At 33.1% G+C, this 14,263-nt stretch overlaps 2 protein-coding genes across 2 annotated transcripts in view; both read right to left on the reverse strand.

Moving 5' to 3' along the window:
* The window catches only part of LOC107447750 (apolipoprotein L3-like), a 13,133-nt gene extending 10,601 nt beyond the window's left edge, over nucleotides 1–2,532 (reverse strand). Inside the window, exon 1 of the mRNA XM_016062750.4 lies at nucleotides 2,369–2,532. The gene's annotated coding sequence lies outside the window, so the exon portion shown is untranslated. The remainder of the gene's footprint in view (nucleotides 1–2,368) is intronic.
* Nucleotides 2,533–4,186: 1,654 nt separating this feature from the next.
* Nucleotides 4,187–14,043, reverse strand: LOC107447739 (uncharacterized; the record flags this gene model as incomplete). Its single annotated transcript, XM_043050515.2, is given in 7 exon segments — nucleotides 4,187–4,464; nucleotides 6,330–7,329; nucleotides 8,422–8,497; nucleotides 8,949–9,021; nucleotides 10,507–10,668; nucleotides 11,834–11,896; nucleotides 13,476–14,043. Coding segments are annotated over 7 exon segments (2,010 nt in total), but the record flags the coding sequence as incomplete, so codon positions are not given.
* Nucleotides 14,044–14,263: the final 220 nt, after the last annotated feature.

The following is a 14,263-nucleotide window of genomic DNA, read 5'->3' on the forward strand; positions in this document are numbered from 1 at the left end:
TCTCTCTGGTTATTTCAGTTTCCGTTTTTAAAAGCGCTATATGTTGAGCCATCTCAGCTAGATTTGGCATGTGACATTTTTAGCGGCAATCATTGGTCGATTTTCTAGCGTTGCCATTCGGGGAGTTGTAATGAGGCTTTTTTTTGTCGCCGTGTAAGAGAAATAGTAACGTAAACAAAACAAAGCAAGCGTTGCCACCGGCGGAAAAGAAATACCGCCAAAATTTGGGAGCCACGTAAGAGAATTATATATATTAGATTTTTTCTTTAAGTATTTTCAATTGTGATAGAAAAATTTGAAATTGATGATTATTTATCCATTGTTATAGAAAAATTTAATTTTACTCTCGATATCATTATTTTTTAAGCTCGCGATTGAGTTGATGTCAATCAAAAGTAACAAAAAAACAGAGTGTGTGAGAGGACTTTCTATCGAACAGAAATCAATCAATTAATTTTAAGTCAAATTAAATCAAATTAATTTCAAGTAATAAGCTAAATGAATATACGTTAAACAAATCGATTTCGAATCTAAAGATATTTTAATATAAGTGGGCTAAGCCACCCCCTGTTCGATGCCGCTCACCAACCCCTTCCTAATAACGGTTGTTTCTTGGCAGAAAACAGTTTTCCTACTAAAGTTAAAATCATCCACTTAAGAACTATGCACTAAAAGGAATTCTGTTTGCTTACATTTGTGCCTCCACTTCCCACGTTCAAATATCCAAAATGCTATAACGTCTAAAAATCTATTAGCATCTATATATATATTTCTCTTACGCGGCGACAAAAAAACCCTCATTACAGCTCCCCGAATAGCAACGCTAGAAAATCGACCAATGATTGCCGCTAAAAATGTCACATGCCTAATCTAGGTGAGGTGGCTCAACGTATAGTGCTTTTAAAAACGGAAACTGAAATAACCTTAAGCTAGGCAGAAGCGAATAGTCTTTGTCGATAGATCTCTATTTTAGTATTTTGTCGAAAGCGCTTTTTTTCACGAATTTATATATTACGAATTTATTTGACGATTTTTGATTTATATCACGAATTTATTTCTTTTATTATTGTTATTAGTTATTCATTGAAAAATGAGTCTCAGTCGTGCTGTTACGCTTTAAGATTTTATACTATAGCACATTTCTAATAGGTTTAATGAATTACATGTCATTTATTTGAATTCAAATTTATTTTAATGACTTAGTATTTACTAAAAAGATTTAATTTTTTTTAAAAAAAATTTTGTTATCTGGATTTGAATGATTGTTTTGAATTCTTAGAATTTTGTGTATATATGCAATGTACCTAAGTTAATAGCGAGCGAAGTGAGCTTGGTTTGCAAAGCAAACCATATAAGATTGCGTAACAAATTTTCAGGGGTTGGCGATCGTTAGCGTGCAGGGGGGGGGCAGCCCACTAGTTATAAATATTTAGATCTATTGGTGAACAGAAGTAATTTTTGTGAGTAATAATTTTTTAAAATAACATTTATATTGATATAACATTATATAACATTAAATTGTTCACACAAATTTGATGAGTTCATTTCTTTTATAACTAAGATATGCGCCTGAAATATTTATTCATCATATTTTTTTCTGTTACGTTTTGATTTTGATTAATAATCCAAACTACAAGTTTAAATCTGTAAGGGGTGTTTCTTCATTAAAATAAACGAAATAATCCTACATTTCCTAATTTCGCAACATTTTATGATAACTTATTTGAATCGGTATCTGAAATTATTTAACCGCTTTGTAATTATTAATCGATAAATAAGTTGTATTTACTTTTATTATAAGCTTCGTCTAAGATTGTGCCCAGTCAATCTATGCAATTATAATTGAATACAAAATTATTAAATAATATTCGACACTATTACTATTCTTTTTGCACTATTTCAAAGCAAACTCTTCAGCTCAAAACGTTTAATAAATTTTTATATTAACCGGAAATTAAATAAGAATTCAAAAAAATAAAATAGCAGATGTAGCTTAATCAAAACGATTAGGTTTAAATTTTATTCCACATGCACATCCAACTAAATCTGTCTGAATAAAAATTTTGTGATCTTTCAATTGAATATACTTTTTATTTGGATGTATCAAATTGTTTATTCGTCAAAAAAAAAATGATTGTAGCAATCGTGGGTGGTTAGTGAACGAAGCGAGCAGTGAGAAGATCATCCTAGTTGAATATAATCCTTTAAAAATACACTTTTTTAACGTTATAGCTGAAGATTTTTCTACATGAAGTAAAGTGACCCTAATGAAATCATTTTGGATAAGGTAAAGTAAATCAGGCAAAGAAGCTTACAAAACTAAACATTAATTCTATATTATTGAAATTCGAGAAAACAAAAACCTTACCTTTTTCTTCAATTACCTAACTTCTATTTCTTCAGTCCATTGTAAAAACATTTCGTATTCTACGAAGAATATGTTTTAACTGACACAGGACAGATGTTTACTAACTGTTTTCCCGAAGACAGAATCATAGCATTCTAAAATTAACATGTTGTGGAGGTAGTTGCCAGACATAAAAAAGTTTCTCTGCGATGACGATTGTTGAATCATTTTACGTCATCTCTCGTAACTCATGTCATTTGGGGTGTAAATCGCTTTCAAATACAATGAAGTTTTGTTTTGCGTTATTTTTTTATAGGGATATATCCATCAGTTCGAGGAAATAACGTGAGAGAAAAATATTTTTTATTCGAATTATTTTTTTTAATTCAAACTTCAAAACAAGATGCAAATAAGTGCCAACAAATTTTGAATTGGGTATAATATAAAAAAACACAACTACTTCCACTTAGTAGGAATAACATTTACCATGACGCAATGCTAAATTCTATGCCACTATCCACATAAATCAATTATTAATAAAAAATTGAATATCAATTACTTTTCTTTATAATGCAATAAAATCTGGCGAGCTGCTATTTAAACGATCAAACACTTCGTTTGTTTATTTGTGGCCTGAAGTTAGGCTCGCAGAAAATGCCGTTCATGGGTTAAATTTAGTAGGAATAACACAACCTGTGAATTAGGCTATAGTATACCCAATTAAGTGAGATAAATAAACGAAATTACTAAATGTTTAATATAGATGATTACTACGTGATTACTTAAAATAACAATGCAATTGGTTTATCAAGCAATGTAATATAAAGATCTATTTTACCATGTTGTTAAATATACATAATGTATCAGGTTTCAAACTGTAGATTTACACGCATCTAATACTCTTTAAATAATCATGCACATTCATTTAATACATTTGTAACAATCCATTGAATTGTAAGGCCATTGAAAGTACAAATACATTAGATTTCATTTGTATAGTTATTCAAATGACGCGTGCATTCGATTTCATTTGTAATCAAATAAAATATACATTAGGTTTCATTTGTTTGGTTATTTAAATGACTTATTAAGTTTCACTTGAATTGTTATTCAAATGACATATACATTAGGTTAATTTGTCTAGCCATTCTAATGATATCTACGTTAGGTTCATGTGTAAGACTATTCAAAAGATACATATTAGGTTCATTTGTAAGGTTATTCAAAAGATACATATTAGGTTCATTTGTAAACTGTTGAAATTTGTCAAAGATAGAATGCCGTGACAAAGAAACAGTTGGGTTACAAACTGTAGACTAATATCAACATGTACAGGATTGATTCTGATGTTATTCAAACGAACATGCAAAGAACATACATTAGATTAAGCCATTCGCATCTGTTGAACCATACATAAGGTTCGTTTAAGTATTGAAATTCATCAAAAATAAAATGGCGGGATCATTTTGAAAAGCCAGCATTTTCGGTATGCATGTCAAAAACAGGTTTCATACTAATATTTTGTTGTGTTCAACAGTTGAATTTCGTCAAAGATAAACTGCTAATAAATGAACTCACTAAATATTTTTAAAAAGTTTTATTGCAATACAAGATTAGTAATAGTTTTACTTGCAACAAAAATTTTAAGAAAAACATTGCAGCTATTTTTGTAATGATTGCAACATAAACATCCATTTTACCTTGCTAAAAATACATAATGAATTACGTTACAAACTGCAGATTAATATCAACATGTATAGGACTGGATCTAATGCTATTCAAACGACCATGTAAAGGACAAACATTAGGTTCATTTTTAAAATCATTAAAAGGACATACGTTCGTAAACTGTTGAATTTCATCAAAAATAGAATGTTGTGAGGAGTAGAAATCCCCTACATTTTCGGGATCCTTGTCTAAGTTAGGTTCCATGCTATTCTTAATTTCTTTGTTCAACTGTTGAATTTCATCAAAAACGGAATGCTTAGACACACGTGAGCTCCGGACGTTTTTAGTATCAGAGTCTGTATCAGGATCGATACTAATCTTAATTTCTTTTAAGCTTGAACTTGAAAAGAAGCTATTTTTCTCTCTTCTACTTCTAAGGGAGGTGATGCCTACAAAATAAATATCATATTATCAAAACGGATGAAGTAATTTTTTAGGTATTTTAGAATAAAATTATACAAATTCATTTTTTTCTTTCTAATCATCTAAGTTTTGAGCCGCGATGGCTCAGGGGATAGAGCGGTCGCCTTCCGACGAGGTGAACCGGGTTCGAATCCCTGCGATGGCTGATCGATACAAATCCGCATCCGGCTCGCACCTACTAAGTGCTGACGTGAAATATCCTCAGTAGACGGATCATGGGTTAGAGTCCCTTTACAGTCAGGCTAACCGTGGGAGATTCTCGTAGTTTTCCTCTCCGTGTAACGCAAATGCGGGCTAGTTCCATCAAAAAATCCTCCACGAAAGCAAATTTCTCCCAATACTTGATCCAGGAATTCCCTTGTCTTCTGGATTGGGTTCAAAATTACACGGCTACACGGAACATCAGAAGTCGTAAACGACAAAAGTTGGGTCGGCTGTTCAACGACGGTTATAAAAAAAAATCATTCAAAGTTAGAAAATATGCTAATTACTGCAGCCGTTCAGTTTCAGAGATATCGGTTCAACCTTAATCTGTAACGTCTTGCAATTTTGCTACAAGTTTAAACTAAACTGTGTTAAATTAAACCATGTTTTCGCTAAAGTTGATAGGAATGTTAAACTGTAACGTCTTGTACAAGTACAAGTTTTGCTTAACTGCATTAAATTAAACCATGTTTTCACTCAAGTTGATATTAAGCGTTACGTGGCCAAGTTAAAGCTCTTTTGTTTCCCCGATGTTAAGGTTTGATTCTGTATCGTATTAAGGCAAATTTGTAAGTATTGTGGTTCATCGATTGTTTTAATTTCTAACACGTAGTTTCTAACATTAAAAGATTTAAATACATAAGTTTAAAAACAAATAAGTTTTAAAAATGTAAAGTCTAGTTATATTTGTATTAATTGTGGTTCAACGATAGTTATGGATAAGATGTAAATTTTGAGATCAAAATTTGAACGCAAAAATGTCTGAGGAATTCGCAAATGCTTCATAATTCTATTAAATTACTTTTGCTGTTAACGCGAAGAGAAAAATACTCTATTTTCATTTTCTTGCATAACCTGACTAAAAATTTACTGGATGAAATTGAACTGAACCTATAACATTGAAGAATCTGAATATGTACCATAACGCAAAGCATAAAAGCATTTACCCATTAGCCAATAAGAAGTCGGTGTTTGTGGAGGTTATGGCTCCACAAGTTCATGGTCCCGCAATGGACTGATCGTTAAGACACGGTTCCCAGCAGATCACCGAAGTCAAGCATCACTGGCTGCTGTCAGTGTGCGGGTGGGGGACCACTTGGATCAGTCTGCGTAGGGACCGAGGGTGTGCGGTATTGGTCCTCGTTAAACTGTTCTACCGTAAAGTGCTCGACTTCGCGTGCAGGTTGTCGGGCTACCGAAGCGGGGCCGCCATCCCCTTTGCAGAGGATCAAAATTGTGATGGCATGTCTTCGGATCATCCTCAGGGATGTTTCCCAGACCGTCGCCAATAGCCCATTGTGCAGCTCTAGTGCGAAGTAAATGAACAACAACAACCACAAGTTCATGACCAGTGGCATGATTAGGCTTTAAGCTCCACACGGGTTTGAAATCCGTCAAGTTCTCTACAATGCGTCAGTGCCTTAATCACTGAGCTATTGTAGCGCTGAACGAAATCAGGAACATACTGAATCGAAAATTTTAGGTATTTCAAATTATTAAATTGGATTACTTGACTAAGTATCTGTTCGGATATAAGATAGGTAAGTGTCATTTAATGAATTAAAATTTTAATCTATGACAGTAATTTATGAAAGATCTTAAAAATAGCATCATTAAAATATCAAACCTGTTTGAGTAGTAGATGCAGAAGTTCCGTTTGGTGAATCAGGATTAAAATCTATGAGTTGGTGATCGTTAAATGCTGGAACATAAAGTGAATGCGATGATGTGAATTTCAAAGATTTCTGGGAAGAACTCTTCGGTTCTGTGAGAGGTATGGAAACTGTTGATTCATATACTTTTGATGATTGGTGATTTGGAATTATTATGTGATTTTCTGATTTTAACTCGGCTGTAGCTGGCGTCAAAGTTACTTGGATTGGTTGTTTTTCTAAAGAATTTCTTGAAATCTTTTCAGAACTAGGTGGCTTATCACTTTCTTCTATTCTACTTTCTGAAGTACTTATTTTTCTGGCATCGGATTGCGAATTTCTCGAAGATACTGATTTCAGCTCTGGCGGAAACAATCCATTCTCTTGGTTAAAGTCATTATTTACATTATGATTTGAAACGACAAGCTTTCGTGTTGATCCTTTTTTCCTCAATTTTGCTTTTCTTCCGCTTATTTTTGCTTTACGTTCTAAACTTTTCGGTATTTTTTTACCCATATTGCTGCCTTTCTTTTGATCAATATAAGATAACCTTTCGTCGCCGTTTGCACTTAGATAGTTATCAGAATTACTACTCGCTTCATCAGAATCAATCACAGAATATTCAAAGGCTCCAGACTTCAAAATCTCTTTTCTGCCATTTGTATTTTTACAGTGTAGCAAATCTTGAACAAATGGCTCCCCACTTCGGTTGATGAAGAAAAAGTTCTTTCTAGCTGGTGAGCGTATTTCGAAGACATTCTTCTTTAGTTCTTTTCTAAGATGTGGTGCGGCTTCTGGGGTATGAAGAAGTTGAGTTTCAGGTGATGTTTCTTCCTTCTTGCTTTCGAATGTTCGGTTGTGCATCAATTGATGGGAAGAACCTTTATTCAAAGAGCTTTTCTTTGATAGGCTTTTGCTGCTGCTTTCATCGATATCAGTTTCCCTTTTCTTATTTTTCTTCTTTATAACTATACTCTATTGAAGAAAGAATTTCAAAAATACAAGCTTGGTACAATTGCATTTGAAATGCACGCACATGCATAAATAAATACTTTATGATCTAGAAAAAATATGAAGGTAGTACTCCAACTTTCTGTTTCTTAGAATAGTTGGCTAATTTATAAGAAAATAAATGATAGCTTTTAATACTAATGTAAAAAATAAATAAGCTTGAATTATTATAAATACTTTAAAATATAAAATACGCTGTGCCCAAATTAAGGCCTACAATTAAACCTGTTTTGATATTTATCCTTCCTCCACTGCAATTTTCCAGAATTCGATGGTGGTTTCCATTTTTCTTTGCTTAAATATTAATTTTTGACTCCCAATGTGCATACTTTATTGTTTCCATTTTTGGAGAATTATAAAAGTACATATTAAGGGTGGTCATTACGGGACATCCTGTAATATAACTCTCATCCGCTGTATAAGCATATGCGAAAGTGCGTATTCATTTATTGAAGTCGTTAATTGTTGAAGAGTAGTAAAAGCATATGTACTCAGTCAAAGAACTTTCTACAAATTTTAAAAAAATTTTATAGTACCTACATGCTAAATTAATATGTAGTACTATAACTTAATATCCAGTTGCAGCCGCTTAGTTTTTAGTCAATAATTTAATTTGTCTAAGTTTTAAAAATCTTGCTTTTAGGATGACAGAAACACTACTGTTATAAACGTCTGTTGATTCTTTCATTAAATCAAGAATAATAGTAAAAAATATACTAAACTTTAATTATTGTGTGTTTAACAATCAGAACTTGCATTTTAAAAGTCTTTTCTATTTTAAACCCATAGTATTTCCGAAAAAGGGTTTAAAGGGTAAAGCCGCTCTGGAATGTTTCTTTTAATTTCTATTTATTTAGTATTATTTTGTTAAAAGGTATATTAACACCCTAAAATGTAAAAACACAAAAGGTTTATAAGTAAAAAAATGTCTACATATCTGAATTTTAAATTTTCACGCAGCTCCTTGCAGTTCCCAGCTTGCACGTCTAGAAAATCGTTTTTCTCGATAGGAAATTTTTTTAAGCCATTGCTAAAGATTAGAATAAAAATTCTCACCCGCGATTTTTCTTTTATCAGAGATCTTTTCTTTCTCAAGCGTATGATATAAACAATAAGGCCGATTACAACGATCCTGAAAAGAGAAAAAAAATTAAAGTTAATTTTGCAAATTCTATACATACTGGGAATCATAATACAAAGTACCAGTGAATAAGGAAAAAAACATTATAGCAGGCAAATTACCAGTTAATAGCAAGCAAAATCAAAATCCTATCATAGCAGGCAAATTAACAGTTGATAGCAATTAAAGAATCATAATAACATACAAATTAACAGTTGATAGCAAGAAAAAAAAAGCATAACACTGTACAAATGAACAAACCATATGCAAATAAAGCATATTTCCATAAAGTTAAACTTGAACTATTGTTATTGCGTTATTGCTAGAGGTAATCAATGTTGTCCAAATAACTAGGTCAATTTGAAAATAGCAGCAATTTTGCATGATATTATTATTTAAGGTACTTTAATGTATTTAAGTGTAAAATCATTGAAAAGAGAGATGTCTATTGAGAATTCCATACCATGATAGAGCTAGAACAAGTAGAAGCAGGATTGCAGCCAAGATCCAACCTTTATTATTAGAACCATCTGGATCTGGAAGAAAAAAAAGTTGGAATAAAATACTTGTAACTGGTTTGATAACGAGGGTAAGTACCATAGCAACCAACACAGAAGGTGATTTCGGTGACGAGGAATAAGTCCTAAAGCAAACAGAAAGAAGGAGTTTCAGTCCACCCGATCTTCAGTTTTTACTTCAGCTTTTTAGGCCAACCTGAACAGAACTTCAAATATGCCTTCCCACCATTTCATTTTATTTTATAACCGTTGTTGAACAGCTGACCCAATTTTTGGGTTTACGACTACTAATGTGCAACTCCGTAGCCTTGTAATTTTGAATCAATTCAGAAGACAAGGAAACTCCTGGATCAAGTATTGGGAGAAATTTACCTTCGTGGAAGACGCCTTGAGGGAACTAACCAACATTTGCGTTACGTGAAGAGAAAAACCCAGAAAAATCTCCATGGTTAGCCTGACGGCAAGGGGACTCTAACCCATGATCCATCTACCACTGAGGATATTTTACGTCAGCACCGTCATCGGTGCAAGGCGACTGAGGAATTCGCATCGACTAGTCATCGCTGGGATTCGAACCCGGTTGACCTCAATGGAAGGCGAACGCTCTATCCTCTGAGCTATCACGGCTCACCTACCTACCTACAATTTGTCACAAAAATAAATAGCTATTTGAAAAGAAAAAAAAGCAATTCAAGAAAAATAGAAATATGCATGCTACATTCCGATAAGGAAGGTAGATTGTTTATTGTCACTAAGCTTCAGAATTAAAAATTTTGACTATAGATGGAACTAATGAATGAGAAACTATAAAATAATGTTTACTGATCCATTTCAGTTCATTCTCCCTTCCAAACAAAACGTTTGCAGAGGTACCTATTAATTTTGTTCTCGTATAGCATCATTTTGATAGAAATGATGCGTTATTTTGAAAATGTTGTTTTATAATTTTTCAGTCAACAGCGCCATCTGTTGACAAATTTGTAACTAATTTTGAAATTCAGAAGTAATAACCACTGGTTTCTTGAGCAGAACTCGGCGTTTCTATATTCTTTCCTTTTTTTTAATGTGATTTTTCTAAATCAACTTACCGGACACTTTTGACACGCTGTTATTTAAAACAAAATAAACACAATTAAATTTTTTCCAGAAAAAATGGTTTTTACAGAAGTTTTCACAATTTAAATGGGAACAAAGAATCAGAATTTTTTATCCACTTATTTCTATTGTAAAAAATACTGCATGGATATCTATAGCGTCATTTCTGAAAACTTCCGCTTTATTTCAAAGTGTGCTGCCAGTTTTGGCACCTAAAATTTTCTATTTCGAAGAAGTTCCATTTTCATAAATTTTTTTTTTTTAAATAGAGTGCTCACAAGACACTAATACAGTCTTAACTTTAGTTAGTTCAAACTTTTGCGTAGAAAGTAGATTTTTAGCCAATAAAGAAAGAATTCGATCTCGAAACAGTTGAAATTTATCTACAATGAAGCAAATGAGACTTACGAATGCACAAGTCCAATGAATTAGCCCCCTCAGCTAAAGTCTTCTTTCCTTCAGGGCAGGGCCAACATGAGTCTGCTGCCTCTTTGTCCATGTAGAAATCTTTTGGGCACAAAAAACATTCTGTTTCCTGACCGCTTGTGTAACTACCTGGGAAACACGGATCTGGAAAAAAAACCATTAGAAAATCTAATGTGCAAAAGTTAAACGTTTCTCATAGTACTTATAGATTAGCGTGTTAATTTTTTTCTTTTCTTTCTCGTTTGATGCACGAAAAGAAATTAGCTTAACACTAGAAAATTAGACTTCCTCTGACAAACGTTGCTTTTAGATTAAACTTATATTAGAACTTTTATAAATATTAAACTAATTAACCTTACGCCTAAAATAGAGTTAAGATGGCACTGTAGTCAGGCGGAGGCTATACCAAGGTGAAAACCATTAAAAGAACATTCTCTTTCATCTACATAAGTAATATAAAATTTAAAGAGTAGGAAAAGTGAGTTCACATAAGCCTAGAGTAACTGATGAAATTTCAAATACTGAAAAAAAAATCTAAGTATCAAAAGGCGAGCACATTATAACAGGAATACGCAGTGGAGAAGTAATTCTGCAATAATTTGTTTGCATTTTAATATTTTTAAAAAAATTTTTAAGCATTTAAAACTTCATGGTTTACTTTAAGTTTACCTAAACTAACTTCTCTCTAAACTTTAAATAAAAAAAGGAATGGTGAAACTGAATTTGCCATTTTTTCGTCGTATTCTTTAAAATAGTGAGCTATCATTGTTAAGGATCGCATTCCATCCTCTGCGGCGGCTGGAAGCTTACTCAACGTAAAATTGGTTAGTGCTAACTAGTCAGAAATGTAAAGGCGGCCAATATGCTACGTCTAAACTATAATAACTACGTTACATACTAAACTATACTGACCACGTTAACACCATCATGCCGTTGGTCTTAAAATTGGGGATCCTAAATCTCAATAACCCTTGACTGCCCTTGTCTTTCCGACTTACAAGACATATGATGCGCATTCAAAATATTCTTTTGATGGTATTTATCCAACATCCAACAGGTCCATGGAATATTAGCGAATAGCAGTTTAAAGCTGATTAAACAGTTAACAAACGGTGTCAAGCTGGCACCGGCTAAATGCCGCTATCGAGCACACATGTCATCGCGTGGATGCCGGCTAAATACGGCGTTCTGATGTAACGAAAGGGTTAACTGCTTAGAGTTAACCGATTTTCATAAATAAAATGGCATATTCCATTATTAAATTTCCAATCTGTGTTCTTTCACAATAAAATACTAATGCAGCACTTACAACATCTGTCCTGATCGATGCGATGTCCTGGCTGGCACACACCATTTACAGCTTCAACAGATGCTAAAAGAATAACAATATACAAGAATCTAAATACACAGACGCAGTTTAAATATTTCTATATAGAGTAAAGTGGGATAAGATCAGGTAGCTAAGATTCGAAGACCTGTTGAAGCTGTTCGACCTAGAAACTGTCAGATTTAATCAAGATATTCATAGTGTACAGTGCGTAAATTAAAAAACGGACCATCTTAAATAACTTTCGATCAAATGATCGGATCTTTCACGTTCTATGACTCAATCTTAACAGTTAGAGTGACTGACGACCAAATGTGTAAATCAATTAACACAGACGATATTTTAAATTACGAAATCGGAAACAAAAAAGTACTTTCTCTTAATAAACATGCCTTTTTTTCGACGAATTCGGATTTCTAACCCCCAAGTGGATAGTCACAATTTGGGAAACATGACTCCAATAGTTTTGTTAGGTGAGCGATTCCGAATCAGTCAAAAAAAGGTATGTTTATTCAGAGAAAGTACGTGTTTGTGTCCGATTTCTTAACTTAAAATATCGTCTGCACTAATTAATTATCGTGTTTGGAGTCATCCCCTCGAACCATTGAGATTGAGTTCTAGAGCGTGAAAATTCGATAACTAAAGGTGCTTGATTCGCAGTTAAAGTGCTGAAGTCTCCCCAATCCGATAAGACAAATGCTAATCATGTAAATCAATCTTTGATTTCGATTATTCGGATCAACTATGATTGTATGCAATTTTTTTGACTTATTCATTTCGTGATTGTGATGGTTATTTTTTTTAAACCAACATTAATTATTCCAATTTTGAGGATTTTGTAGAGATGCCATTAACTTGATCTTTCTGTTACTCAGATAAATAAATTTATTGACAATACGGAACCATTTTTTTGCAGCCATGATATCTTTGAAAAGATAAATTAATTATGCACTAATTAGCGATAGTATAAGTCATAATTCATATTAGTATACAAAAGCGTTGCGATGGTAACTACATTTAATTTATACTTTATCTTTGTCAGTTTTTTTTTAAATTTTAAATACATAAATTTTCCTTTTTATTTTAAAACATGCATATTTTAAATATATGCAACATAAAACATTCATATTTAAAATAAAGTAATACCGTTTATTTTTCGACCTCAATATTATCCAACATAAGACCGTTGCACTAAATAAAGAGATTTAGTCATTTACATACCATCCCGCACGACTACGTACATGCTTTCTACAGTTTGTCTTTGTAAAGAACTCCCCTAGCCATTCGTCTGGAGTAGTGGCGGTGACTATGGTTATGAGGTTTAACTATTTCAAGTAGGGGTGTTGGGAGGACCATTATTTAAGTCAGGTTTTGGATCGGGTCGGCGAGAGAAGCTCTCCCCTTTTAAATGAGCTATTTATTGCAGCAGACGGCCTCAGACTTCGTGGTGAGGGGAGTTCTTTCCGTAGACAAATTATATGTCTCTCTCCGTCATAAGCAGTTAGTTCTCATCAAACGTATGTAAACATGCGGGATAGCACGTGAAAGTACTAAAAATGCTCTGAAATAATTAATAGTGCACTAGTAAGCTATACTTAAAAATTAGTATCTATAAAAAAATTACCTGGTTGGAAACTGAGTTCGCTTGCTTGGCGTTTTTTTATTACTCTTTTCGATTCATAATCAGATGGCGTGTAACATTTAAATCCCTGATTAGAATCAACACTATTTGGTAAAGAAACTGCTTTCGGCTTGGTGTACGCCCTTTTGTTGCGCCTAAAAAAATTTAGACTTAAATTGTCTCTTCGAACATTCAGCTTTCGTTTCAGGGAACTCTTTTTCGATGGGAATAAACAGATAATTTTCATATTTTTACTGTCTGAATTTGGAATTTTCAACTCGATTTGCAGAGAGTGGCAAATGACAAAAGAAATCCACACAGTTAATATCATGTGACCTATCGGATAGAAGCATAACACCATTTTGAAGTTCTAGAAATGAGAAAAGAATCTTGTATGAAATGTGATGCGAATAAATTGGATGAAATGTAAAAGTTTGACTTGATGTCGTGACTCTCCATTTCGATTTTAAATTCTTTTACTTAAACCTTTAAGCGTTAGATCCGAACTTATTCGCGATCGCAACGCTTGAATACGCCATCTGGGGAGAACATCGGTTCCATGTCTTGACCCTTCCCTCTCCTCCTTTTCTTAGTTGTATAGGAATGTATCACGGTATTTTCCTCGAAATATTTTTTTTTTAAATTTCCACGATGCTTTCTTTTAGAACTATGTTCTATATAGTTTTCCGTTCCAAATAGTCTCTCAACTGAAAAGTTTTTAATCTATTTAAAAATCAAGAGAGAAACCAACGTGCATCCTTCTCCTATGACTCCCCACACGCTAATGGTGA

This window comes from Parasteatoda tepidariorum, chromosome 2 (genome assembly GCF_043381705.1).
Source record: "Parasteatoda tepidariorum isolate YZ-2023 chromosome 2, CAS_Ptep_4.0, whole genome shotgun sequence".
Taxonomy (NCBI): Eukaryota; Metazoa; Arthropoda; class Arachnida; order Araneae; family Theridiidae; genus Parasteatoda; species Parasteatoda tepidariorum.